General features: G+C 56.1%; 13 protein-coding genes across 13 annotated transcripts; 10 read left to right on the top strand and 3 right to left on the bottom strand.

Moving 5' to 3' along the window:
• Nucleotides 1-1348: 1348 nt before the first annotated feature.
• On the top strand, nt 1349-2776 carry VTJ04DRAFT_8365 (uncharacterized protein; the record flags this gene model as incomplete). The annotated part of the gene is made up of 1 exon (XM_069366794.1): nt 1349-2776. One exon carries the CDS (start codon nt 1349-1351, stop codon nt 2774-2776), a length of 1428 nt encoding a protein of 475 aa, XP_069217693.1.
• Nucleotides 2777-3206: 430 nt separating this feature from the next.
• VTJ04DRAFT_8364 (uncharacterized protein) lies at nt 3207-4325 on the bottom strand (the record flags this gene model as incomplete). The annotated part of the gene is made up of 1 exon (XM_069366793.1): nt 3207-4325. One exon carries the CDS (start codon nt 4323-4325, stop codon nt 3207-3209), a length of 1119 nt encoding a protein of 372 aa, XP_069217692.1.
• A 1238-nt stretch (nt 4326-5563) lies between these two features.
• VTJ04DRAFT_8363 (uncharacterized protein) lies at nt 5564-7075 on the top strand (the record flags this gene model as incomplete). Its single annotated transcript, XM_069366792.1, has 5 exons — nt 5564-5583; nt 5714-6028; nt 6075-6680; nt 6753-6911; nt 6961-7075. The coding sequence occupies 5 exons, from the start codon at nt 5564-5566 to the stop codon at nt 7073-7075; spliced, it is 1215 nt and encodes a 404-aa protein (XP_069217691.1).
• A 167-nt stretch (nt 7076-7242) lies between these two features.
• VTJ04DRAFT_8362 (uncharacterized protein) lies at nt 7243-8979 on the bottom strand (the record flags this gene model as incomplete). The annotated part of the gene is made up of 2 exons (XM_069366791.1): nt 7243-8781; nt 8857-8979. The coding sequence occupies 2 exons, from the start codon at nt 8977-8979 to the stop codon at nt 7243-7245; spliced, it is 1662 nt and encodes a 553-aa protein (XP_069217690.1).
• Nucleotides 8980-9397: 418 nt separating this feature from the next.
• On the top strand, nt 9398-10579 carry VTJ04DRAFT_8361 (uncharacterized protein; the record flags this gene model as incomplete). The annotated part of the gene is made up of 1 exon (XM_069366790.1): nt 9398-10579. The coding sequence occupies one exon, from the start codon at nt 9398-9400 to the stop codon at nt 10577-10579; it is 1182 nt and encodes a 393-aa protein (XP_069217689.1).
• An 809-nt stretch (nt 10580-11388) lies between these two features.
• Nucleotides 11389-13038, top strand: VTJ04DRAFT_8360 (uncharacterized protein; the record flags this gene model as incomplete). Its single annotated transcript, XM_069366789.1, has 1 exon — nt 11389-13038. One exon carries the CDS (start codon nt 11389-11391, stop codon nt 13036-13038), a length of 1650 nt encoding a protein of 549 aa, XP_069217688.1.
• Nucleotides 13039-13090: 52 nt separating this feature from the next.
• VTJ04DRAFT_8359 (uncharacterized protein) lies at nt 13091-13309 on the top strand (the record flags this gene model as incomplete). Its single annotated transcript, XM_069366787.1, has 1 exon — nt 13091-13309. The coding sequence occupies one exon, from the start codon at nt 13091-13093 to the stop codon at nt 13307-13309; it is 219 nt and encodes a 72-aa protein (XP_069217687.1).
• A 3431-nt stretch (nt 13310-16740) lies between these two features.
• On the top strand, nt 16741-17743 carry VTJ04DRAFT_8358 (uncharacterized protein; the record flags this gene model as incomplete). The annotated part of the gene is made up of 3 exons (XM_069366786.1): nt 16741-17009; nt 17063-17567; nt 17633-17743. 3 exons carry the CDS (start codon nt 16741-16743, stop codon nt 17741-17743), a joined length of 885 nt encoding a protein of 294 aa, XP_069217686.1.
• Nucleotides 17744-18773: 1030 nt separating this feature from the next.
• Nucleotides 18774-20102, top strand: VTJ04DRAFT_8357 (uncharacterized protein; the record flags this gene model as incomplete). The annotated part of the gene is made up of 1 exon (XM_069366785.1): nt 18774-20102. The coding sequence occupies one exon, from the start codon at nt 18774-18776 to the stop codon at nt 20100-20102; it is 1329 nt and encodes a 442-aa protein (XP_069217685.1).
• Nucleotides 20103-20211: 109 nt separating this feature from the next.
• Nucleotides 20212-20561, top strand: VTJ04DRAFT_8356 (uncharacterized protein; the record flags this gene model as incomplete). Its single annotated transcript, XM_069366784.1, has 2 exons — nt 20212-20292; nt 20340-20561. 2 exons carry the CDS (start codon nt 20212-20214, stop codon nt 20559-20561), a joined length of 303 nt encoding a protein of 100 aa, XP_069217684.1.
• A 47-nt stretch (nt 20562-20608) lies between these two features.
• VTJ04DRAFT_8355 (uncharacterized protein) lies at nt 20609-22954 on the bottom strand (the record flags this gene model as incomplete). Its single annotated transcript, XM_069366783.1, has 1 exon — nt 20609-22954. The coding sequence occupies one exon, from the start codon at nt 22952-22954 to the stop codon at nt 20609-20611; it is 2346 nt and encodes a 781-aa protein (XP_069217683.1).
• A 1500-nt stretch (nt 22955-24454) lies between these two features.
• On the top strand, nt 24455-25012 carry VTJ04DRAFT_8354 (uncharacterized protein; the record flags this gene model as incomplete). Its single annotated transcript, XM_069366782.1, has 1 exon — nt 24455-25012. The coding sequence occupies one exon, from the start codon at nt 24455-24457 to the stop codon at nt 25010-25012; it is 558 nt and encodes a 185-aa protein (XP_069217682.1).
• A 687-nt stretch (nt 25013-25699) lies between these two features.
• On the top strand, nt 25700-27127 carry VTJ04DRAFT_8353 (uncharacterized protein; the record flags this gene model as incomplete). Its single annotated transcript, XM_069366781.1, has 1 exon — nt 25700-27127. The coding sequence occupies one exon, from the start codon at nt 25700-25702 to the stop codon at nt 27125-27127; it is 1428 nt and encodes a 475-aa protein (XP_069217681.1).
• Between the last annotated feature and the right edge of the window lie 97 nt (nt 27128-27224).

Below are 27224 nucleotides of genomic sequence, written 5' to 3'. Positions count from 1 at the left end.
TCCAGTTCGGCAGACAGTGCGACTTCCGACTGTGCCATTGACAGGGAACGTCAGATGAAGTGCCGTTTTAAGATGCCGATCGGTGTGAGCTAACGGAAGGACAAACAACAAACTTAAACTCATCAATATGAATAACTGGATACACAATGTCTGGATCAAGTTGATATGTTTTATAGAATTGCGTAACGTGGCTGCTCGTATCTGGTAGTAACTTGAGATTGCAACATTTGGGTTTGGTGACAGAGACTGGTCTCTTGCAGACTGTTTGACACGACCTCACTGAGAACTGAGTGCCGATAACTGCACTTCTGGGAAGTGGCCTACTCTGGGCTACTCTGCCACATCAAATCAATTCTCGTGCAGCGGTACTCATTTACATGGCTTTCATGTGCTCATTTTCTGGTGTTGAAATTCTCGGTGTGTGGCAGCAAGAGGTTGTTGCCCATCAGGCAGTCACATGAAGAAGTGGATCCAAGTCTCGGTGTCTCCCAGGAACAAGAAACACTCGACTCTGTTTTCATGAACCATGAACGTGTCGTTGTTAGGTACGTGGCTGGATTGCTGTCCCTGAAATCAACCATCTTGTTTCCTTTCCCTGAGTTGGAAGCCATTTTCTCGTCCGAGTCGACTCAAGTTTCCTGCAAGGTCACGATGAATTCAAGGAGCCAAACCAGTCTGGGACAAACAACACAACACCGTATGTCGGTTCAAGCCTCAAGGACTCTCGGCGGGACACCACCGGAATACCAGGGGACCTTACACGATTGATCTCGATTTGACCAGTGAAATACGAGCTCAACAACAACAAAACCGCTTTTCTTCATCAGACCATACTGTGTCACCAACCGTCTCCGTGGCCGAAGGATGGAAGAGGTGGAATATGCCGAACCGTTGTGGGGTTCTTGGCTCAGCCCAACTGCCTGATTTGGATCAACGAGCCAACCAGATCTGGGAGCTGTCGGTTGGCTGACACAGCATTCAGGGCGAGACGAGCTGTCCGGCCATGCCAAGACCGATTGTCCGCCGTAAAACGTGAAGGGTCGGTCCCATCGTTCATGTGCCCCTCACCATCTTCCTCTGTCGCCTTGGTCAGCAATGCACCTTCCCGATGCCCCGCACTTGCCAACTGAGCCCCAACCCGATATTATCGACGGGCTACCGACTCTTCGCCTCGTCAAGGCGGTCATTGTTTGTTCATAGAACTACCTCGTCCCGACAATCCATCTTCATCCCCGCCTTTCGTCGCTTTTGGGACGGTTCTTACACCAGAGTACCTCCCCCGATCAAGCTCCCCTCAAGCTCCCGCTTCTACCTCACCGACGCGATTCGCGCACATCAAGCTCGCAAGATGGCCCCCCAGCTCGACGGTTTTTTCCAGAAGGTCGATGAACTCTCTGACAAGTTCATCGACCGTCTTGCGCAGGCGGTCGCCATCCCTTCCATTTCGGCCGAGCCCGCCCGCCGCCCCGATGTCGTGCGTATGGGCCAGTTCCTCGCCGACGAGTTGACCAAGCTCGGCGCATCAGTTGAGCTCCGCCCACTCGGACCACAGGAGGGCACAGGTGTTGACCTGCCGCCAGTTGTGCTGGCCCGTTATGGCAACGACAAGAACAAGCGGACCATCCTTGTTTACGGCCACTACGATGTGCAGCCTGCCAAGAAGAGTGACGGATGGGACACGGAGCCCTTCGAGCTTGTGGTGAAGGAGGATGGCCGCATGGTTGGCCGTGGTGCCACCGATGACAAAGGTCCTGTTTTGGGCTGGCTCAATGCCATTGAGGCTCACCAAGCTGCCGGCATTGACTTCCCTGTCAACCTGCTGATGTGCTTTGAGGGTATGGAGGAGTACGGGTCTGATGGTCTCGAAGAGCTTGTCAAGGCCGAAGGCAAGGGCTTCTTCGCCGATGCCGACGCCGTTTGCATCAGCGACAACTACTGGCTTGGCACCGAGAAGCCCTGCCTGACCTACGGGCTTCGGGGCGTCAACTACTACAACATCGAGATTTCTGGACCCGGCGCCGACTTGCACAGTGGTGTGTTTGGCGGCACTGCCCAGGAGCCCATGACCGACCTCATCCGGATTATGGCGTCGCTGGTCGACACCAATGGCAAGATCCTGATTCCAGGCATTGCCGAGCAGGTCGCACCCGTCACCCCGGAGGAAGAGGGACTTTATGACACCATCGCGTTCTCCATGGACACCTACTATTCCGCTCTCGGCAGCAAGACCACCATCTATGACGATACGAAGAGCACTCTGATGGCGCGCTGGCGGTTCCCGTCGCTCTCGTTGCACGGCATTGAGGGTGCCTTCTCAGGACCGGGAGCCAAGACAGTCATCCCCGCCAAGGTGATCGGCAAGTTCTCGATCCGCACCGTGCCCAACATGGATATCGAGAAGACGAACGAGGCCGTTGCTCGCTACATCCAGGATGTGTTCAGCAAGTTCGGATCCAAGAATACGCTCAAGGTGTACCCGCAGCATTGCGGAAAGTGGTGGGTTGCGAGCCCCAACCACTGGAACTTCTCAGCTGCGGCCAAGGCGACGGAGCGGGTGTGGGGTGTGATGCCAGACTTCACGCGTGAGGGCGGCAGCATCCCCATCACACTGACCTTTGAGGAGGCGACTGGCAAGACCCCAGTCTTGCTTCCTATGGGCAAGGGTGATGATGGAGCCCATTCCATCAACGAGAAGCTCGACAAGCAGAACTACATTGAGGGCATCAAGTTGTTGGGAGCGTATCTGCACTACGCTGCAGAGGAGCCGATCAATTAAGTTGGTGCCAATTTCATGTACTCAAAGATAGGGTGTTAGAGCATGTCCTACCTGAACAAGATACCTGATCGTTGCACGACGAGTTATCCTTGCTAAGATTCATAATCTCTACGGATGCTTGTCTCCAAGAAATGTGCGCTTTCACTGGCTTACATATGCCCCGTGACTCATCCTCGCACCTGTCGAATCCATACTTCCTGGGTATCAAGACTATCAAAGTTCCCTTGCCACCGAATTACCTACTCTGTGTTCCATGCCCAACTGTGCGTCCGTATCTGTAGTCCCAAAGTCAAGAACGAAAAAAGCAGAACCAAAACAATGAAGAGATGTGAGAGAGCAGGCAGGCGGGTATGGCTCTGTGCGAACCCAAAGAACGGTACGCAGCTCAGTCCAGTGTAAACCGTATCGCTGGAGCCCAGTGCCTTAACCCTTACCAAATGCGACCTCGACCGCTCGCGGCCTTGCTCCGACGCCGCTGCGCGGCCACCGTAGGATCCCAAATCCCAGCGAAGATGTCGTCGCACTCAGACTCGTCCTCCGAGTCAAACACTACTACCTCGGCATCATCAGAGCTTCCACCCTTTCCCAAACCGCGCTGAAGCCCAGACCTCTCGTTGTCAGAGTCGGCGACGTCCTCCTCAACATCATCAGTCTCAAACATCGCCGAGGAGCGCCTCCTAGACGGCGCGTAGCTCACCCTCCTCTTTGCGCGCACTCCATCGCGCGACTCCGCTCCGCCCGTTTCGCGGATGACCGCCTCGTCTTCCAGCGGCTGGTACTTCACCACGCGGCCGGTTTCGAGAATGAACTTGCCCACCTTGTACTTCTGCGTTTGGTTGCGAGCAGCAATGTACTTCCACCCAACGTATTGGCCGCAGGACAGGCACGAGACGTCGGCTACGGTGTGGAGACCGGTTGCGAGCAAGCGCTCCTCGGGGGTTCCGATGCGGACGTTGAGCAGGCCCGGTTCTTCGGACTCCGTTTCTTGCTCGGAAGCGAGTGAAGGATCGGCCGCGGTGCTGGGCACATGGAGGGGAACTGGCCACCACGACGGCGGCGGGGGATGGCCAGGCGCGGGGAGCGGCGCGACCAAGTACGCTCGACCGTGCCGGCCGAAGAACGCCTTGCTCACGATTTGAGCGTGGTAGGCAAAGTCGGCAGCACAACGGCTGCAGCGGAGAGTTTGGGGACAAGGGTCACTGGACAGCCGGTTTTGGCGTGGAGGGGGGTCAACAGCGGTTGGAGATGTCGGAGACGTGGGAGAAGTGGAGAGTGACGGAGGTTCAGAGGACGGTGACGATCCCAGCGACGACGGAGACACTTTGGAGTCGGCTGGCTCAGAGATTCGAGGGCGCCGGAGCGGGATCCGGAGGGATGGAAGCAGGTAACGCGGGAAAGCCGGCTCACGCCGTGCTGGAGGCGTTGCCGCCGAGTTGAGCGACCGGACGGCCGTCATGAGTTGGGCAAGCATGGCCACAATCCTCTCCGCTTCCTGGATGACGTTGTCCGACTGCTCCGTCGCGGGAGCAAGAGGAGTTGAGGATGCCATGGTTATAGAAAGATTAAAGTCTCCCGGAATCGGAACGTTATTGTAGAGAAGCTGTCTTATCAAAGCTCGAAGAAAGGGCCCCCTCGGGAAGTTCGGCGCCAGTCGGTCACCCGATCACACAGTCAGGCCCGCCTGGTGGTGTGCATAACACCGAGCATTTTGTTTGGCGGCCGGCTCCTCCATAAGAAAACACCGGAAGTCATTGGGTCAACCGGACTTGGCCATCTTAGATGATGTCCAATCGATCCAAGACGTCATGACGTCGGGGTTTGTTGCGTTGGTTCCCGAGGTCCACCTGACTCTCCCCGCACAATGCGGGGCAGATAGCTGTTGTTATCGATAAGAGTACGTTGCGGGGATATCCATGCCATACCTCTGGCCGTCGATGGGTGTTGGACTCCGACAAATCTCCGGCCTTTGAGACCTTGGGCTTCGTCACGTGTATGGACGGACCAACAGGGGCTGGAATGATGATAGATAAGAGGAGCAATCACGGAGATTTGCCCCTTGGCTTTCGCTTTGGGCTTTGGGAGACAGGACGTGGTGATGGTGCCATATGGCTCCGAGGACGGGTTTGATGCCAAGCTCATGATTCATCCAGATGGTCCCATTATGACGCCTTCATGCTACAGTCGCATCCTGCCAAGTGTCGCCGTTTTCCGCCCCCAGCGGTGGCTTATGAACTTAATAGATGGGAGGGTATTGGGCATGTCAGCAATGCTGTTGACCTGACATAAAGAAAGCTGGCCCCTGACAGTTAAGGTAGATAGTCTCTGGGGGTTTCGAAGTTCGAAAAATTATCAGAGGAGGCTAGCTATCCAACCAGAGCAAGACGGACTAGATGGAAGTCTGGAAGACTCTCCAAACCTAATAATAGGCCGGATATGGCCGTTGAGGGAAGTACATGTTTGGATATTAGTAGATGATACTATTGTTTGCGTTTGGGAACGACTAGGCCTGCGCTACTCTGGACGAGTAGGACTGGCAGGTATTTGGCCAAGGATCAGCCGCGAAAGCATCGACAGGCTTCAAAGCATCAGTCAAAACGCCACACACGCTATCTTGCCCAGTAAGGACGCCTTTACGAGTATTGGTTGTTTCTTTATGATTTGGAGCTTCTCGAATGTTCATCGGGTGGACTGATGAGACGAGACTATCACTGCGAAACCTCCGTCCTAGCGCGAAACGCCGGCCAAAGCGACCTCCGCAAAGCAGAACGGCGCCAAGGCTGTTGCAGAATGCACGTGACATCATCTGCGTCCAACTGCCCCACTTTTCTTTTACCCACTTTTGCCACCTGGATTTTCCCTCATCTTCACCGACTGGCCCAACCCAACCGTGCTTTTTTGGCTCTGTGCTTTCATCCCATCCGGAAAAGCCTGCTCCAGTATTTCTACTCCGGAGATCGTACATTACCGCAATCCTTCAACACGATTCCGAACAAACACCGACAACATCGCAACGTCGACGTCGACAACCAAGTTCGACATCACCCATTACTCTCTCGACTCCCAGTTGACACCCTGGCATCCAGCAACCATGGCGCCCATCAAATCACCGAAATCCAATTACTCCAGTAGTAATTATGGCGAGGACATTGTCCGTCAGGCCAATATCCTCGCCAGCTGCTACATGACCGACTCGGCCGCCGCGACCCTGAAGGGCCTTCACTACTGCACTACGGGTCTCGCAGGGGCCGAGTGGTATTCCTGAGGTCCCTTCAACGGGACTTCCATCGCCGCCATCAAGCCCCCCCCTCGCGGCCATAACGACGACCAACCAGCTTGCGCTGACCCCCAAGGCGAGATCAACTTCATCGCGCACTGGTCGTCGAGGCTCGCCAGACGGTAGCGAAAGCTCCGCCTGGCACCGCCGTCGAGGGGGGGCAGCACTGCGCATCAGGGAAGAATGTGAGAGGTTCTTCTGCGAGACGCTGCGCGCCACGTTTCTGGGTGAGAGGAAACCGGCGTCGCACGACTCGGGCCTGGCCAGTGTGTATCACGACAATCATCATCATCATCATCATCAATTTCAACAACACCGCAACGACTCGTTTGCTTCGGATTCTTCGACCTCATCTGCCGCCGCCCTGTATGACAGTCGACCCCAACCCGCTCAGCACCATGGCCAGTTGACACCGCCCGACGACTTCCCCATTTCGGATGAAACCGTCATGGCCTATGGACGTCGGTCCGGCATGACCGCGGCTGGTTTCGTTGTCGGTTGGTTGGAAATCTGGGACTACGCCGGTGGTTCCAGCTTCCGTGGCTTCGTTGCGGAAGATACCAGCCGGGACGCCAAGACTATGTTCGTCTTTTTCGATGCCCACTCTGTCTCGCGGGATCTCAAGCAAGCGTATGTGTTTTCCCCCCATCCAAAATTTGGACATTGCCGCCTCGGATTGTTGCTCACCTGAAACTTGTCTAGTCTTGTTGCCTTGATCGAATTGGCCGAGGGCCCTCTTGCTTGCTCGCACATGGTCATTTGCGTTGAGCGGGCGATACCTGAAGAGGAATCCAAGGGTTTGACCAGAGGACTCCAGTGGGCCGGCTTCTCGCTTACAACCATGGACTTCTGGTCGAAGGGGTTCGACGTTTTGAGTGACCGGTGGATATTCATGGGAATGGAACTCTAGGCGCAGAGAGCATAATTGTTCGGTTTGGGCCGTTCTGTACTCTGTCTTTGGTTGTTGGTCCTTGAAGCGGATTTGCATTGCACAGACTCCATGGTGTTGGTATCGTCTAGCCTAGCTTCTGTTGAGAGATGTCTTCCTTGTATCAGCGCATCCTGTATCAGAAGCTCCTGACTAATGTGAAGTCTTGACTGTAGTTTGGTTCGTCTATTGGTATCTACGTCTAGGTAACTGGTTCTGATTACCCAATTTGTTCTTACTCTCAGCTGGAGTCCCGTGACAACCTTACAGTTCTCCTTCAAATCTCCTTACAGCCAGGCCCTTCTCATTGAGATAGTCCTTGACCTGCTGCACCGTGTACTCGCCGCGATGGAACATCCCGGCACCCAAAGCAGCGTCCGTGGTCGTCTGCTCAAATACTTCGAGGAAGTGGCCTGGGTTTCCAGCACCGCTGCTTGCGATGACAGGAATCTTGATAGACGCTTTGACCTGCCGGATCAGCTCAAGGTCAAACCCGCTGTTGGTTCCATCCTTGTCGATGCAGTTGAGCAAAATCTCGCCCGCGCCCATGGCCTCAACAGCCTGTGTCAACTCCACCACGTCAAGGTCCCGGGTTTCCCGTCCGCCCTTGATAGTACACGCGTACCAGCAATACTGCTCGCCGTTGGGACCGGGAGTCGCTGTCTTGAGAGTATTGTGCTTGGTGGTGGACGGGTCGGCCACGTAAACGCGCTTGGGGTCGACGCTCACGACGACGGCTTGGTTGCCGTACGCCTTGCTGATCTGCTCGATGGCCGTCTTGCCGGACAAGACGCGACCGGCGGCGTAGTACTCCTCGGCGGCAATCACGGCATCGCTGCCGATAGACACCTTGTCTGCACCGCTCTTGAAGTACATCGCAGCGATTTCGAGGGCAGACACGTGCGTCCCGTCAGGATCGACCGTGTCGCGGATGCCGCCGCCAATCGTCAGGGGCACGAACACTGTCTCGGACGTCCGGCGCAGGATCTCGAGCATGGGGAGGTCTGCGACAGGGCAGTCGCGGAAGGAGGTGATGTTGAGGAAGGTCACCTCATCGGCCCCTTGCTCGTAGTACTTCTTGGCCATCTCAACAGGCTTGCCCAGGTTGCGCACTGACCGATCTGCTGACTTCTCTCGCACATCGTACTGGTCGCCCTTCGTCACGACAAGGTCTCCTTGGTCGTTTGTCCGCACGTCCAAGCAGGCAATCACTCGCCGCGTCAAGCCTTCCCGGCCTATCGCGGCAGCCAATTCCTCTGCTGTGACCTCTTTCGCCGGCGTTTCAGCAAGTTCACGGGCTCCTGAGCCATCAAGGAAGGCCCGGATCACCCGCAGGCCGGCCACACCACTCTTCTCTGGATGAAACTGCGTCGCAAAGACATTGCCCTTGGCCACGGCACCAACAAAAGTCTCGCCGCCGTAGGTGCCCGTGGCCACAGCCCAGCCAAGGGACTCCAGTTCCCCTGGAGTATATGGATATTTGTACGAGTGGACGTAATAGTACTTCGAATCAGGGTTCAGGCTGTAGAGGTTTGGCCGGGCCGGGCAGGAGGCGTTGTTCCAGCCAATGTGAGGAACGGATTTGGCGGAGTCATCGAAGCGGTTCAATGCGCCAGGAATAATCCCTAGCCCGGGACAGGATGGATCCTCGGCAGAGTTGGCGAAAAGCGCTTGCAAGCCGACGCAAATACCCATGAACGGCTTGCCGGCGTCGATGTGGGCGCGCAGGGCGGGGAGGTATCCGGCCTTCGAGAGCTGTGACAAGCAGTGGCCGAAATGACCTACTCCCGGCAGGATGAGTTTCTGTAGTCCGAAGGCGTCATAGTTAGTGCGCGCGATCCATGGACGACGAAAGACCTCGTATGATTCCACGCATACCTCAGCGTTAGCAACCTCCTCCGGCGACCGGACCCATTCTACCTCATAGCCAATCTTCTCGATGGCATTGACGAGGCTACGGACGTTGCCGGCGACGTAGTCGAGGAGGTGAACCTTGGGCATGGTTAATAATATTATAGTTGACGTCGCCTGGCAAGAGATAGTCGTCTTTGAGGAGGACAGGTAGGGTGAGTCAACAACCTCCGCGCAAGCTGTTAGCAACGGCTCCGAAATTCCGGGTGCCAAAGTCACACTGCCGTCCACAGAGGAAACTTTGGCGGGGCATCTGCAGAATGCCCCGCCATCGGAGACAGGGGTCCCTACAGCAATTGACGTCGCAAACTCCCCAAACACAATTCTGCCGCTAGTGACCGCCAATGTCGCAGGCGCGTCATTCATTCCCAATCAAGGTCAACCACTTCCGTTGTTCCGCGTCAAACCCGACCTCACAGCCCAGTTCCCCGAATCCAACATCCTACAGACGAGCATTTTGATAATTCTGCCGACGGAATAGATTTCGCAAAGCACATCACCCACAACCATGGCATCTTGCACTCCAGGAACCCAGGCACCCCGGCCGCCCGAGGACGATGACGAGTGGGAGTATGAGTATTCGACGACCGAAACTGAGACATACTATATTACCCTCGACCTCTCAGTCAGAGATTTCCTCGAACGAAGAACCAACGATGTCGCGCATACCACTCGCACCGGCTACCGCGTCTGGTATAATCCTCTATTTGGGGCGCAGGAACCGCAGGCATCCAATTCAGATCTCCTTGACGACAAGGATGTGGATGATGAAGAGCCACCTGAGCGCGAAGATGTCGATATGAACGCGATCGGAATGCCCCTACAACATGATCCGCAAAAACCACCCATTGACCCTCTTCTCGAGTCAACCACTTCCAACTTCCAATCCACCAACAAGCCCGCCGAAGAGATCCAAATTTTAGACTTGCACTCAAAGGAGCCGCTTGTCTCCTACCGAAACCATGTATTTCGCGGATCATGGTGCGAGAACATTGGAACAGAAATGATTTTCGCCCAACACGACGATAATCAGCCTCTTCCAGCCCTCCGTCACCTTCCGAATAACATGGACCTGCTTGCCGCCAGCGCGACGAGGATAAACTTCCGGGAGGCGGTTCTGGTTCCCAAGTCCGAGGAAGACACATCGGACCAGACGTTTCTTGGATTCGCCTACTCTGAAGAGGAAATTCCGGAGCGGTACCGGCGCAATGGTGGCGTGTACATTCACATTGGCGGTGACAAGAGTGGCCAACGACAGCCACAAGCGCACTTTCTCGAGGACCTCATCGCGCTCAAGCGCAAGCGCGGCGAGACAGATGAGGTTACCGTTCAGCCGCTGGAGACGCGCCAGAATAAGCTGATGGTCGAGGACGAAGAGGAGGAGCGTCGTCGGCGAAAGGCAAGGATGGATCAGGAGCGGAACATGCGCTGGCGGGATAAGAGGAGGGAAGACCGGGAGCTTGGATTGCAATCCCCCGAGAGGAATTACGTACCGAGGACGGGTGGCAGAGGATGGCCGAAGCGGGCGCGCCGTGCCACTTTGATCCGGAGAGACACTGGGCCCATCTCACGATTTCGGCCGACAACAGAGCAGCACACTGGTACCGGGTATCCAACGGCAACACCAGCACAGTGGGGTGACGACAGCAACACAGGCGGCCCTTCAGGGACGACACAGAAAGAGGGATGAATTTGTGTACTCCGAGTCCGCGACGACCACCGTCGGATTGGAGTTGTGTGTCTTCGAACGAGGCTCAAACTGGAGGGTAGGTCGGCATCCGGCACGCGCGATTGTCCCGACGGACCGCAGATGCAAGACGGGATCGGAATGGGAGGGTGTTCAAGCGGACTTGCTGCACGGCCTGGAACGAGGGGCGCACGGTCATTGGCTGGCTGTGTGACAACCCGCGATTTCAGGTGGCAAGGCAGGAAGCATGGTTTGCGGAATGCCCAAGCTGATGTCTTGGTACATCGAAACCCCACATTTCGATGCGGGGACCGGGGTTCACGGTACGTCTTGGCTGACGTGGACGATCCCACAGTGTGGCCGTTTCAGGTGCCTGGGGCTGATTTGACATGTGGGCGCACCGGATTGTTCGGCTCGGGCCTGGTGGGAGAAGGCTGCATCATCCATGACCTCCAGGTTGTTTCTCGCCTTCTGCTGTTGTCATCAACGAAGATCCCCGGACTCTCCGATTTTACTCCTCTCTTGCGCCGTGCGGCTTTTTTACATGTTCTGACATCTCCCTGCCGTTTCCTCCCTCTGGCACTGGAATGCCTTTCCCATAACTTGTGATCATCGAACGAGGGGCGGCAAGGAAGCACACCGCCTCTCTATCGTCATCCTTTGTTCTCTCCCGCTGGACTCGCGGCACCATTGCGCACCTTCTACCTAATGTGGTAGCTTTGACGTTGATCGAGCAGACGCGCTACCCATTCCTCCCCCTCGAACCGCATCACGCTTGTCGCCGATTCTCACCACGGCCCAAGCCGAACGCAATGTCGCTCCGGCTCTTCAACCGCCGCCGGTTGGCGTTCGCCAGCTCGGCCTTCATGAGCTTTCTGTTGCTCCTCTGGTTTCTTCCACAATTCCTAAAGCCGACAACCCCCGATCCCGAAGAGCGCGAACGAGACAAACACTGGGTGAACACCTCGCCAAATTGGATGGATCGTCAAACATGTCGCTGGCTAGGGCTGTGTGGTGTCCTTCACATACGTTGGGATGCTCCTGCGCGCTCCGAGCCCGATGAGCCGTCTACACTTGAGGAGTTGAGATCTCTTGCCCTTTCACTCAGCACCACGTGGACCTTTGGAGAAAAGGAAGATTTGAGCGACTGGGAGATCGCCCCGGAAAAGGATACGGATGCCGGCATTCGGTCACATGCTGCCCGCATTCATGAGGACGACGTGCCGGAGTATGTTCTTGATCACGCCCCACTCGTTCACCTGTACTCGGGCGAGCATTTCTGGCCATCTGACATCGGCGAGCACCTTCTACACATGCAACCTTTTGTCAACGGATCCGAGGTGAACTGGACAATGCCGTTGGACCTTGACACTCTGGGCTCTCTCAACATCTTTGGTGATGACGTCTTCCTGACGAGCGAAGATGATGTGGAGGCTCGGCCTTCCTGGTTGCACAACCGTGCGGGCATTCCCAATCCGTTCGAGGATGATGGTGAAGATGGCCCCAAGCCAGATGATCCCTCTCATCATCCAGGAGGCGATGATGACGATGATGATGATGATGATGGTTCCTGGCAAGATCTTGGTCCGAAGAGTCCACCTCACCGAATCGTTCCGCCTAGGGAGTCTTCGCTGAGGCATGTTAGCCTCCGCAGGAGGCAGGCAATGGCTGGGGAACAACGTCCCCTCTTCGGACAGTCTCCGATGCCCAAGGATAACTCCACGACTTTACCTGGTTACTCAAGCGCCCCCGCGATTCTCATCCTTGTTGACAAAGGCGCGGGGATTCTAGACGCTTTTTGGTTCTTTTTCTACAGCTATAATCTGGGTCAAACGGTGCTCAAGATCCGGTTCGGGAACCACGTTGGTGATTGGGAACATTGTATGGTGCGGTTCCAGAACGGGGTTCCGCGCGCCATGTTCCTCAGTGAGCATGCAGGTGGTAAGGCATATCTGTGGAAGGCTCTTGAGAAGCGCCCACAAAAGAACGGAAAGCCGCCACGCCCGGTCATCTACTCAGCCGTCGGCAGCCATGCGATGTATGCTACCCCTGGTATGCATCCGTACGTTCTGCCTTTCAAACTGCTCAAGGACATTACGGACCGCGGTCCGCTCTGGGATCCGGCTCTCAATCACTACGCCTACTGGTACGACCCTGATTTGGACGAGGAGGAGCGAAAGGATGCCACTGTTGGCGATAACAGACAGAGTTTCACCAGCCTTTGGCCCGCAAGTTCCAATCCGGACTTGCCCACCTCGTGGTTCCACTTCGAGGGCTATTGGGGTGACGACATCTATCCTCTCAGTGACGAGCGCCAATGGCGGCTCTTTGGCGAGTACCACTACATTACCGGCCCCTTGGGGCCGAAGGCCAAGTACCTCGAGCGCAGGCGCGTCTGCCAGACGGAGAAGTGCACCATTGTCGACAGCATCGAGGCCGGCAAGAAGTCGGCCTGGTATTAGACCAGGTATCTGGGACGGCGTTTTGCTTTTTGTGTGTTCCGAATTGGCGTATATGAAGAGGTTTTCAGGGCCTGGCCGGTGGCCAGGGGAGCATATGAAGTTGATGGGACAGATCATGGACAGATGGGCTTTCAGATTTGATACCCCCCTTTCGTTAGCTATGTCGGTCTTTCTTTTTGTTGAGTCCGGCCGGGATTTGCAGGATACGGACATGGAGGCAATTAGAAGGCTAGGAGTTGCTTGTCATGATGGTGGTTACAAACGACAATAGAGTTCGAGCATGATTTTCCAGGATGGCTATTTTGGTTGTTGACAAGAGCAATGAGAAATCAAAGCTTCCAAATTTTCACGTCACGACAACCAGAGGCTCGTGAAGAGTCGTGAAGAGAGCGGCATAGATGAAGCGCACCATGCTTGACTTGGGAGCAGGCTGATCTCCTTCCATTGCGCTCATGCCGCCCATGCCTTGTCTATTTGAGGCACCGCCTCATCTATTCTAGTCTTTTAGTGACCCGGGTACCCGGTGTCCTTACTTTGGGTAATATAATTATTGAGTCGTCAAGCCAGGCGCCTAGTTTGCTCATCATGCTTTGCGCCCGTCTTGGAAAGGGATAGTGTTGGTATTCAAGAGCCGGTGCGATCTCATTCAAGTCAGCATCGTGATCGGAGCTTGAACTATCGAGTTGTTCAATAATTAATACCGATCTACCCATAGGCACACCCCGGCAGATATTCGTCTTGCCGACCCTCAGCATACTTAGCTAAGTACACTGGGTAACTGAGTGTGTCACCATGGCGAGGTCCGCGAAAAGTTGAATCGGGCCTGGGGGACGCCTTCTTGTGTCCGCTTGACCTTTCTTGTTGAGATCAAGGACATAGGAAGGCACCGAGCACGGCGGGATCGTCCCCGAAATGGCGTAATTATGTGATTGGCCTCCTGGAAGTTCAGCTGCCTGTCGATTTCCATGTCTCCGTTCAGCATCAGCAAAGCGGCGCTGAACATGTTCACGGTTGATGAAGCGAAGCATCGAGAACACTGCCGATGGGCCAGAGCCCCCGACATGGCAGTCATCAAGAAGTTCAATAATACTATCATGAATACCCCCGACCTCATAGATGTTGCTGTCCAGCACACTCGTTGAGCTGACCTAGCCGATTGCTACGATAGCAGGACTTCCCCAGGCCTTCACAGTAACACTCATGATGGACAATGGTAGCCTCACTGGTAGCTCGGTTAAAGCTGGATATCGGACCGGAGCCACGCTTCACCACCTCCGACACGTCTAGCCGCCGTCGAATGAAACTTGGAGACGGGGTGGCGGCTAGTAGAAGGTGTGGGCCTAGTCGGCTTAAACACGCTATGTTCCCCGTGCCACCCCCGTCAATTCCGCATACCTGGGCAGGGCTGTCTGTGCCCAAGGGCATCATGGAACCAGACGACCCGGATATCGAATCCGTCTTCTGGTGGTTGACAACTCAGCACCTCCCTGACCTGGGAATCCCAATATTCATCAGATTGATTTCATACTTCACAGAACCCGACTCCGCGGCCCATAAAGTGCCCTGAGATTGTCTTGATTGCAGGATTCTTTGGACCGGGATGCTCGTGATCCGTGTACCGGGTTAACAGGTTCTCCATTCATCTTCATTCATTGCACCTAGTCGTATATACAAGCCTTGACCCGGATGCTGCCGCGGATGATGGGTCTCCATAACTGCGCTTTTGAGTGTCATCTATCAGGCTGTTTTTCACTGGTCTACCTTTCCAGCCGCAGGGTTTAATCCTGCCTGGGGTGTTGCATTGGATGTCGGTGATGGAAATAGCCTAAAGACTCCTCCGCAGAGCCGCTCGAATCGGGACGGTGACGTGGGCAGCGTGGAGGTTCCTAGGTCCTATGGGCGTCGATGCCATTACCTGAGTGACCATGTCTGGCAACTCGACGCAGCCTCGGGGACAAACCACACACCAGTCTTCAGGGTGGCGGAACTCAACGAAGAGTTGAGAGCATCCTGCACTTTGTAGGGATCACTGGGTGTGGGGTTGGTCACTGGCTATGAATCTACTGAACACCAGTGAATGCGCTGTATAATAGGTGTTTATGATACCAAAGTGCAGAAAGATGCGGTTGTGATGAAGTTGTGGCAGTTAGTTTTCCTTGGACATTTCGCGGATGGCGTACCCATGACTCCGTACGAGCCTCCTCAGACATTTCCAGTTCTGACATTTCTGAACCTTCTGGCCCAGGCAACTTGCTTGTCTTGTGGTTGACCGCTGATCACCATGGACTGCATCTCGGAGCATACGCCGTACGCGCTGGTGATTTGACGGTCGTGTGACCTCGGAACTTTTACCTGTTGGTGGACGTTGCGGACCCTTGAGAGCCGTATTCCCCAAAGAAGCAAGCGGTGAGCCTCATCGAAGGTCCGGAGAAGCCCGCGTGCATCGAGGATCCCCCAGACCCCGTGAGCCGCCAGCTGGGGATTCAACGGTTTCCCCGGCCTTGGGTCTCAACGAGACCAGTTTAGCCGGCGGATAAATCGGCAGTTGGTAAGGGCTCAGGCGGCTTTTCCAGGACAGGGGGCCCGCAAAGGTCCTTGTTATTCTAGCCTTGCCTGCGTGGGCTTGTTCTGGCTGTCAAGCTGGCCCCGGAGCTGTTTCAAACACAGCTGGTTGCTTGCCCCTTGTCATTTGGCCGAGCAGCCGCGCATGAAGTGATTGAGTGCCCAACCCGGTTCCTCACCCAGTGTTCCAGCCCGAGCTTTTCAGCCCGAGGACAGGGCCAGAGAACGTTTTACGCAATGTGTGATTAGCGGACATGCCTTCTCACTGCCCTGTGTCTGCAGGAGTTCACCTAGGTAGGATACGTTGTGGTACTACCTAGTATGCGGCTAGACGCGTGGTTGTCTCAAGGAAACATGGTGGTGCCGTTAGCCGTGGCAACAACCTGAGGTTCCATCGAGTGCGCCGCACGATCCCTTGGCACGGAGAAAACCCTGGTCGGGCCGTTGGGGAAAGCGACGAAGTGACAGTCAACGCCGACCAGCCGTTGAATTTGTGGAGTCACACCTCCGACCCATGGTTTGCCCTTCTGACGGTCTCAGTCTCTTCGACCTCGGCTATTGCACGCACAATACTACTGTAGAGGATACGGAGCAAAGCATCCACCTCGATGGTCTAAGACCAAGTCCTCGAGGACGTTCAGATATAGATTGAATGTCTCGGCGGGGATAAGAGCGGCGGGTAGGTACATACATGCCCACATGCAGAAACCGAAACCTTCTCGAAGAAGCCTTTTTTTGCGCATGGGCATGGCATTGACGCCGAGACACACAGATCGGATGGATGCCAAGGGCGGGGTGCGTTGCATAAGACATCCAGGGGCAAGAAAGATCCCATGAATGGCAGGGGGTGGCAGAGTGTCGATCGACCGCGTAGCCATGCACGCCCCATCTGTAGATGAAAGGGGTGGGAAACAGGTGATGGCGGAAACCGGGGGGACTAAGAATAGAGCCCAAGAAGGAAGTCGAGGAATCTTCTCCGAGCCAAATGGGGCGCGCGATGGTAGTCGAGATGGGTGGTAGACTGCGCGACGAGCGTGCATATAAGATTGGGCTCAACTCCTGCCCTCCCGAGCTCACCTCTGGTGCTTCATCCACCAGCCCTCGACCGCAGCGGATCAAGAGCCCAAGCAGTCTGTCAAAATGGTCGCCTTCTCGTCCCTCTTCCTCGGCGCTTCCATCGCCGCCACGGCACTCGCCGCCCCCGGTGAGCTGCCTGGCATGCACCTGAACAAGCGCCAGACCTACACCCAGAGCGCTACCGGCACTCACGACGGCTACTACTTCTCCTTCTGGACTGACGGTGGTCCGAACGTCCGCTACACCAACGAGGCCGGTGGTCAGTACAGTGTGACCTGGTCTGGTAACGGCAACTGGGTCGGTGGCAAGGGTTGGAACCCGGGTGCTGCTCGGTAGGTTCATCATCTAACCGACTTCTCTCAAGATCATCACTAACATATGGCAGTACCATCAACTACACTGGTACCTACCAGCCCAACGGCAACTCGTACCTGGCCGTCTACGGCTGGACTCGCAACCCTCTCGTCGAGTACTACGTCGTCGAGAACTTCGGCACCTACGATCCCTCGACTGGTGCCCAGCGCCTGGGCAGCATCAACGTTGATGGCTCGACCTACAACGTCTACCGCACCCGCCGCACCAACGCTCCCTCGATTGAGGGCACCCGCTCCTTTGACCAGTACTGGTCCGTCCGTGTTAACAAGCGCGTTGGCGGCTCTGTTGACATGAACGCCCACTTCAACGCCTGGCGGCAGGCCGGCCTCACCCTGGGTACCCACGACTACCAGATCGTGGCTACTGAGGGCTACTTCTCCAGCGGCTCGGCCCGCATCAACGTCGGCGGCGGCTCCACTGGCGGCGGCAACAACGGTGGCGGCAACAACGGCAACCCTGGTGGCAACCCCGGCGGCAACCCCGGTGGCAACCCCGGTGGCAACCCGGGCGGCAACGTAAGTCTATCTACATATGTCTCCTAGCTTGTCTTGAGCCAAACACTAACAATGAGATCCTACAGTGCTCTCCTCGCTGGGGCCAGTGCGGTGGCCAGGGCTGGAACGGCCCTACCTGCTGCGAGGCCGGCACCACCTGCCGCCAGCAGAACCAGTGGTACTCTCAGTGCCTGTAAATTGAAAAGCCGGGGATGGAGTGAACTGAATGGGGTGGTGAAAGGTGGAGGAGTTCTGAGGTTGAAGGTGTATGGGCTGGGGTTATAGTGGGGCCCTGCTTCTTGTACATACTATACCCTTTTGCATCCGGATATACATGGTTGCAGTACAAACTTACTTGGGTTCCGTTCCATTTCCCTTTCAGCATATTTGTTGAGCGAGTGGATGTATAGGGCCTTAGTCAATGCGTCTTGAGGTCCGACAGCTACTTGATACTCTGGTCCAACTTATCCCGCTATCTTCATGGGATAACTATCCCAGTGATCTTCAACGCAGCTTACAAAAGGAGTCTGGGATAGTACCGGGGCTTTGGACCCATGGTCTGACTCCAGTCTCGTTCCGTTTGGTGTCTTAACGGCCCCAGAGAGAAACCATAATTCGGGTACTTGGTACTTATTGGTGGATTTTGTCTTCCCCGAAACTGACCTAGGTAAGGTAAATTAACTTCTTTTTCTGACTTTGATGTTCGGCCCATTTCCTGGAACTCAGTTATTCTTTATCGGACATAATAGCGCTCTCGAAGCTTCGGGCCGCATCGTATTATGCTTCCCGTTTATTCATGCGCAACATTTACCTTGGTAGTATTACTCAGTTAATCAATGCGCCATAGCCCCGGCTAACAACAAGTTCCAAAGACCATCCGTGGTATGTTGTTGTGAGAAGGCTAGTGTGGACCTGCGCTTCGACATGGCCTTGGTATTAATAACCAATTATTGTAAGGACAATAGATTTAGTAGGATGGTCTCCGAAACGATACCCAGGATAATGGACATCTGGACCTGCCGGCACAACAGATCAATATGAGAATGGTGAGGATTGCCGGGTCGGGGTTAAATCAAGCACCGGGCCAACAATGAGTACTACAAAACTCTCCTCCAAGCGCCAATTGTCACTTCATGAATCTCGTAGCCTGGTGGACACACCATTGATCCTCAGCCCCCTTGACGTTTGTGGACAAACGCCACTCAAGTCCTCCTCAACACCTCCACGATGTCGAAATCATCAGAACCACCAGTTGCCGCTCCCGCTTCGACATTTCCGCGTCTCCCACCGTCGGGGATCAAGGTCATTGTGGTGGGCGCCGGGTTCGCCGGCCTCTCCGCTGCCATAGAGTGCGACCGCAAGGGCCATTCCGTGACGCTCTTCGAAAAGGTGGACAACATGGATGAGATCATGAGGGTTGGCGACATCATCAGCTTCGATCCCAACGGTTCCAAAGCCTTCGAGAGATGGCCCGGCGTGGTGGACGCGATGGAGGCCGTGGCGCGCCAGACGACGTGGCTGGACCTCTACCACTACGAGGGAACGTTTGTTACCCGGCAGTCTTTCGCCCATGAGCGAGCTTGGGGAAGGCGGATCAACGGCCACCGGGGCGAGCTGCACAACATCATCTACAAGCACGCGGTAGCCCGGGGGATCGATATCCGGCTAGGATGCCGCGTGGAGGACTACTTCGAGACGGACGACCCCCCACAGGCTGGAGTTGTGCTGGCCGGCACGGGAGAGCGAGTGACAGCCGACGTGGTGATCGCTGCAGAGGGGGTGCGCTCTCGCGGTCGGAAGATCGTCCTCGGGGTTGACGAGAATCCCAAATCCTCCGGCTACGCCGTCTATCGGGCTTGGTACCCGGCCGACCGAATCCGTGATAACCCCATCGTGCGACATATCGTGGTCAATGGTGATACGCATCAGGGGTTCATCGGCCCGGACATCCACTTTCTCGCCTCGAGCCTCAAGAACGGGTCCGAAGTTAACTGGGTATTCACGCATATTGACGACGGAAATATCGACGAGTCTTGGCAATTCCCAGGCAAGCCAGAGGAGGCCTTGAAGTACTTGGATGGGTGGTGCCCCATCGTGCGGGAGCTGGTCAAGGCGACGCCCGAGGGCCGACTGATCGATCACAAGTTGGTGTACCGTGACCCGCTGCCGACGTTTGTCTCTCCCAAAGGTCGTATCTGTGTGTTAGGGGACTCGGCACATCCGTTTCTACCAACATCAATCCAAGGGGCCAGTCAATCTATCGAGGACGGCGTGGTCCTGGCAACGTGCTTAGAGTTAAGCGGGCGAGATAACATTCCGCGGGCGTTACGTGCATACGAGAAGATCCGATATGACCGGGTACACAGGGCACAGGCCATGGGACCGAAGACACGGGAGCGTTGGCACAAGGCGGATTGGAAGAAGGTCTGGAAGAACCCGGAGCTGATACATTTGATCAGGGAGCCATGGCTCCTGAACTTCGACGCCGAGAAGGATGCGTATGAGAGGTATCCCAAGGTTATAGCCGAGTTAGAGGACGTCAAAGCAAAGCTGTAACTCTGTTGTGGGAGTTGCCTTGCTCAGCCAGTGCTTGTCTCAATACATTGTACAATGAATCTTCTTGGAATGTCTCATGATTGAGCCTGTGACGTTGACCGATCAACTAATGTTTATCCTCTACCCTGGAACACCAAGCACCAAGTCAACCAACAACCTTAACAACCACCCTTTGCAAAGCCTCAAACCTGTCAGACGCCACTCATCATAGACACCTAGCCACCCAGGACTTCCAAGGTATATGTGCAAATCATTCCACGTGCACAATGCTTTGACGAACGTCCACCTTGCATATCTCGGCAACGGACAGTTATCCAGCGGATAGAAAACACAACCGACCCTTTATCTCGTCCAAGGAGATGCTGGACTCCACAGTCCACAGATATGGTTGCTGGGTCTCCTGGAGGAAGGGATCCCACACAACTCTCAAGACATGCGATTTCCCCCAGCCTTGTTTAACATGGGGACCCAACGTAGAATGCCCTTCACGCCAGATCATGTCGTTATCAAGGCCCGGGGTGCTTTGGATGCCCGACGGCATTGACGCCATTCTCTTTGCGTTCTAACGAACCCTTATCCTTTCCAAGAAAGGGAAGTCTGAACGAAAAACTTCGCTCCCGAGTGGGCCGAGTTGTTTCCGAAGACTTCCGGACGTCATCACTAACTTTCACGGCCTCTGGTACCGTGACGGGAGGAGTGATCGGGAACACAAGTCCAGATTTTGTGTCCAATGGGTTTTGGGCCTCCACACTTGGTGTCGGCTGTCCCAAGGAAACTGGGTTGCCATTCAGATCAGGCCGGCGATCGTCAAATGACTTGCGGTAGTTGGGCATGCGGAGTAGCCATTTCCCTAGCACGCGAATAAGACGCTTCTTATCCACAGGTTTGGCAATATAGTCATTCATTCCGTGCTCGATGCACCGTTCTTGGTCACCCTTCAGGGCATAGGCGGTCATGGCAACGATGGGCACAAGGATGCCCGCTGCCCGGATCTCGCGAGTTGCCTGATATCCGTCCATGACAGGCATGCTGATGTCCATGAACACCAGGTCGTAAGCTGCCGGTTTGCCGCGCACCATGGCCACAGCTTCGGAACCATTGGAAGCCAGAGCGATGTTCTTGAAGCCCATGGTTCGTAACATTCCCAACATGACCTTTTGGTTGATCAAGTTGTCCTCCACTAGGAGTATGTTTTTGACGGACGCAACAATGCGTAACTCGGTGAGCAGGTCGTCGAGGTCGTCACTGGCCCTGGGAGGCGAGGCGTTCTCCCGGGCTACGCGAACGGCATCCGGGCGGCTCCATTCATGAATGTCGCCTAGGTTCTTGATCTTGTTGAAACGTGTGGTAAACCAGAAAATGCTCCCATGGCAGTCCGGGTTGGGACGGAACCCAATGCGCCCTCCCATCAGCTCTGCGAGGGCCTTGGCAATGGATAGGCCCAGCCCGGTGCCCTTGAAAGACTTGGTTGTCGTGGAGTCGAGTTGAACAAAAGGTGTAAACAGATTGGCTTCAGCTGAGACAGGAACACCAATGCCTGTGTCGGTCACCTCGGTTAGAATGGTGCAAGTATCGTCGTCCTCCTTTTCAACAGACGCCCTAAGGCGAATGGTACCCTTTTCTGTGAACTTGGCAGCATTGTCCACAAGGTTCTGCAACACTTGGCGGTAGCGCAGCGGGTCACCACGGACGGAACGCGGCAGGTCTGGGGACAAGAAGAGTTCGAAGTGGACTTCATCCGGGAGTGAAGGCTGAATGCTGCGGACCACCGAGGTAGCGATACTCGTGATTCCAACAACGTCTGAGTGGATGGAAAAACTGCCAGAGGTGAGTTTCGAATAGTCGAGGATGTCGTTGATGACTCGTAGCAGGACCTGGCCAGACTCCTCCATAATCCTGACCATATCACGCTGAGGTGGTGATAGCTGTGTGTCAAGCAGCAGAGTACATGCCGAGATCATGCCGTGCATAGGGGTTCGAATTTCGTGGCTCATGTTGGCGAGGAAGTCGGATTTGAGTTTCTCGCCTTCTTCATAGGCGGCGATGAGGTGCGATTCGGTCGATTTCCGTTCCGTCAGGTCTCGAGTCACCTTGCCGAAGCCAACATGCTCACCATCTCGGTAGATGGCGGTGATAATGACATTGGCCCAGAAACGGGACCCGTCCTTGCGGTAGCGCCAGCCCTCGTCCTCCACGCGGCCGTCGCGCAGACAGAGTTCGAGCTCCATCTCGGGCTTGCCGATGTCCACATCCTCCTTGCTGTAGAACACGGAGAAGTGCCTCCCAAGGATTTCGTCCCGTGTATAGCCCTTGAGCACCTCTGCCCCGGCATTCCAGGTCGCGATGCGACCATTGGTATCGAGCAAGAAGATGGCGTAATCCTTGACGGCCTGGACGAGGATACGGAAGGCATCGTCGGTGGTGAGGCTGGGTTCCAAGGCTTCGACGTCCGATGTGTCGAGGGGCCCTTCCTGCCACTCCAGCACGATACATAGCAGTTCATCATGGTCAAAGATGGGGATTGCTCGGGCCTTCCACGAGACGCCATAATGAGTGTTGATGGGTCGGGATGTCCGGGGGGTGCGCGAGGCGAGAGCGTCGTCGATGCAGGCAGTCAGGTTGGCCAGATAGGCTGGGCGAATTGGGCGCAAGTGTTTTTCGACGAAGGGAAGAAGTTCACGCCCGATGCACTCGTCGGCTGGGACTCGCCATTCAGCGAGGAAGCGAGCCGAAGCCCTGGTGATGCGCCATGAGGGCGTCAGTACCAGAAGAGCGAGGGGGGAGAGGTCGAAGACGAGGCCTAGGTCGGGACCTGTAACGGCAGGGCTTGCGTTGCGCCTGTCCTGAGACATGATCTAGGACCCGGAAGAATAACTCCGAGTCTGGAAGTGTGTTTCTGTGGCTGTCACCAACTGTGAACGCTCCAACTTCGTGCTATTTCCCTTCGGCCTATGCCTTCTAGACAGGCGCGAGGTTCTGGTCAACAAGGTCGTGATCTGACAACCGCGATGACTCGGGATCATTCGGTGAAGGGAGAATTGAATCACGTCGGCAAACAATCTGATCTCGAGGTGTTTCCTGGGAGAGAATGAGACGGTACAAGCCAAGGTTCCAAGTTGATCTTCAGGGCTGGGGGACATAACGTGGTTGAAAGATTCAGCATGAGTGGCGGAAAGGCCGCGAGTCACCCACCCCAACCGCTCCAGCGTCTCATTGACGGCACGCCAACGTCGTCCTTTGCGCCAATGACAACGGGCATATGGTATCATGAGCGCATATGAATCGGGCGAGCCCCGGTTTTTTCTTGAGGTGCTCTTCAGCGTTGAGTTTCAAGTTCCAATTGTGGAGGTGGGGTTGCCGAATAACCTATGATGTCATCACTCGTCCAAGACCTCCTTCGGGTTTAGCGTCTCCTTTGCCCAGGCCCGGCAGGCACCCGAGAACACAGTCCGCGGAGATTGGAGATTGCTCCGCCACATCTCCACACTCCCGACCGCGAGGAATTATGGTTGCAACGCTCCGTAGACGCATGGTCCAAGAGGAAGCCTTGTATGCGTTGATGACAATAATGCTGAAGTCCCTTCCGATAGTGACCTTAATTGGAGGAGCTTTGGTGATCTGTCTCTGTTGTGGAATGTTCTATGGTTTGAGTCGGGTTCCATCGGCCGGCCGTGGCCCGGGGATTGAGCCCAGGTGGAGTCCCGTGGTTCCCCACTTTCCTGGGTTCGGCCGGCCAAGAGCTCCAGGCCCGGGTGGGCCCCGATGCAAGGTGGGAGTGGGGCCAACCAGCAGCAGCCAACCCGGGCCAGAAGCAATGAGAGGTTCGAGCAATCTCCAGCAGCAACGAGCCGGAACGGGAATCGATCTGGCATCCAATCACCTGACTGGTATCTTGCAACGACTTGAGCTTCGGCTTCGCGATTACAGGAACAAAGCAGCTTCGAGAGTTCTGTACAACTTCATATCATAGCTATGCCTTGTTCTGTGGCAATGAATGACATCGCTCTCGTACGATCTCGGGCTTTCGAGACACCTCGATCTTGGACGTCCTGTAGCTCGCCATTTCGCGCAACTTCTCAAATGGACCGACATGATGCATCTCGAAGTCTCGATCCTGTCGGATGATGGGCATCGATGACGGCGATACTGTGTTGACGCTGCCGGCTTTCGAAAGATATAAACCCCAAATCGATCTCGGATCGCCTGGACTCGACGACAGCACAATGCAAGCATCACGAACACTGACATCGAGAACAACTCCTCTGCTTTTGCGCAACACAATCCGCAAACCTCAGCTATCGCTGAAACCTCTACTCGCAACAAATCACATTCCTCGAAGGAACGTTAACACCATGTCGCTCTGGAACTATCCGCGCTTCTCTCAGCAGACCCCGGGCTTCTCGTCCCTTTTCCGCCTGCTCGACGACTTTGATCGCTACGCTTCCCAGCAACTCAATCAAACCACGGGCAGCGTGACCTCCTTCTCGCCCAAGTTCGACGTCGCCGAGCACGAAAAGGAATACGTCCTCCAAGGCGAGCTGCCCGGCGTGCCGCCTCAGAACGTTGAAATCGAGTTCACCGACGAGCAGACCCTTGTCGTCCGCGGCCATCACGAACGCACCCACACCGAGGGCGACCAATCTCTGCTCGAGGCTCCCCAGGAACAGAAGAAGATCGAGGGGAAGAAGGACAAGGCCGCAACTAACGGCAAGCCGGGCGAGGAGAAGGAGACCAAGTCAACACCTCGCTACTGGCTGAGCGAGCGCTCGTACGGCGAGTTCTCGCGTGTCTTCAGCTTCCCCTCCGCCGTCGACCAGGACAACGTCCAGGCTAAGTTCAAGGACGGCGTCCTCGAGATCAGGGTGCCCAAGACTCAGCGCCGTGGCACCAAGAAGATCACCATTTCGTGAGCTAGGAGTGGAAGGATTGGGCTGATTTGGAGTGACAGCAAGCGAGTGTTGGATGGGTTTGTTCTGCGGTTAGTCACTCGTTTCGTGTGGCTTTGTGAATAGTGCTAGTTCATTGTAATGAAGATGAGTTTGGGCAAAATTTCATACGTCCGACATTGTTAGTCAGTACTCCGTAATTTTTGTGACCTGTTGACAGTCCACCATCATGCCTTTCTCCTGATATTCCTATGTGTAAGTAGGTGCCAAACCGCTCAACAAGCCGCCAAGATGAGCCCTACCTGACTTGCCTGAGGTTCCGCTGCCTGGATCGTGTGTCCCAGGAATTTTTCCTGCCGACAGAGGTGCCAAGATGCCGCAACCAGACCAACTTGGGCCTTAAAGAACATTGGCCTGCCCTACGCGACGCGGGTGAGACCCAAACACATGCAGCCCCGCCAAATCAAAGCATTTTACACGTGGATTGCCAGCATAGGCGTCGGGCGTTGGGCACCTCCACCGCTCGCGTCTCCGTGTGAGGCTCCAATGTCGGTGCCGCCATTCCGCCTGTGCGCTTGAAGTTTTGTTTCAAGTACCAAGCCCAACCACAGCTCCTCCATTGAACTTTTCACAACCATGAATTGGTGAAGCTCGAGGGCCGAGCCCAAGCAATTTGTCGCTTTATCCGCCCACCAGCCCGCCGCCGCCAGCATGGCATACTATAACTATAATCCCGGTTATGGCTTCGACTACCTAGACAATATCCGCGGCCCGGATCCGCTGGCCCATATTCGTGGCGGCCCTGTGGCTCCCCGTCCCCCGTCGGTCCAGCATCGCGAGCTCCGTGTGGTGGAGCGGGACGGGGATGCTGCGCGCGAACGACGCCTCCGAGCTCGAAGCCGGAGCCGCACCCGCCTTGCCAACCGCGACCGCGACCGTAGCCGTGATCGCGCAGCGGAGGTACGCCTCGTCAATGGCATCGTCTCCGACCACCCAGACCGGGCTGTCAACGTCAACTTCAATTACGGTCCCGTGCACATCCACTGTGGTTGCACCGGCCCATGTCCTCACGGAGATCCGAACTACCCCGATCCCCGCCGCGCCCCAGGTTCCCGGCACCGACCAAGTACCGCCCCGGGCCGGCGAAGGAGTGTAAGCGTCAGCTACCACTACCCAGCGGAGCCCTTCTCTCCGCCGCCGGATCCTCCCCCTCCATACCGCCGACCCTACCTTCCACCACCGCCGCCTCCTCCGCCGGCTCCCATCGCCCCGCCGCTGCTCTCCGGCCCACCGCCTCCGCCTCCTCCGGGACCTCCGGGGCCGCCCCACTTGCGCTCCATACTTCGTCGCCCTCCGCCCGGACGTCCTCCATCGCGGGGTCCTCTCGACCCAGAGCCTGATCCAAGGCCAGGCCCACGACGACGCACCACGGTCCTCCTCTCCTCCCCAACTACCCCGTCAACTTCCTCATACTCCTACTCTGGCAACACCTCTACCAACACCTCCTTCTCCCGCCGGTCGTCCTCCATGCTCTCACCATCTTCCTCTTCCTCCTCGCTCTCCTCGGAGTCCACAGACCTGGAAGCGCCGCGCACCAGGTCCGTCCGCACCACAACCTCCTCTCGCTCGCGAGCCGCCTCGAGGTCCAGGGCTACTACCCCGGCCAGGGGGGCGTCGAGGTCGCGGTCCCGATCGCGGTCGCGTGGCCCTGCAGCCAGGGTGGTGGTGGATGTTGAGTCGAGGCCGGCCTCGCGAGCTGCCGGTGGACCGGCAGCGGTTGGTTCCGGCCCTCTGTGTATCAGGTGTCGTCGCCGGTCGGGGGTGCCGCCCTCGTGGGAGTTTTGCGCCGAGTGTGAGACTGCAAGGGGATATGGTCTGTCCGGCGGGGTGAGGTACGTTCCAGCGTCACCTGTTGATAATGGGTATGTCTCGGGACCTGGGTCGGGGCCTGGGTCAGGGTATGGGAGCGGGATGGATAGGGAGAGAGCGAGGGTGCGGTGGGAGCGCGGGATGGACCGGGAGCGGGATGCCCATGACGGGGGAGTGCCAGTCGGGAGGAGGGGTTACTTTTCGAGGTATGCGGGGAGGGTGGTGGATGAACAGGCGTTTAGTGGGTCGGAGACGGAGGCGGGGTGGTAGGGCGATGACCAGAATATTCGATGATGATCTCGGATTCCAGGTTGAGAGGCATGACAAAAAAGTACAACTATCATGACATGAGACATGAGTCATGAGT

Source organism: Mycothermus thermophilus (assembly GCF_041956435.1).
Source record: "Mycothermus thermophilus strain CBS 625.91 unplaced genomic scaffold VTJ04scaffold_5, whole genome shotgun sequence".
NCBI classification, from domain to species: Eukaryota; Fungi; Ascomycota; class Sordariomycetes; order Sordariales; family Chaetomiaceae; genus Mycothermus; species Mycothermus thermophilus.
Note: the sequence above shows the minus strand (reverse complement) of the source record. Positions and strands in the feature narration are given on the sequence as shown.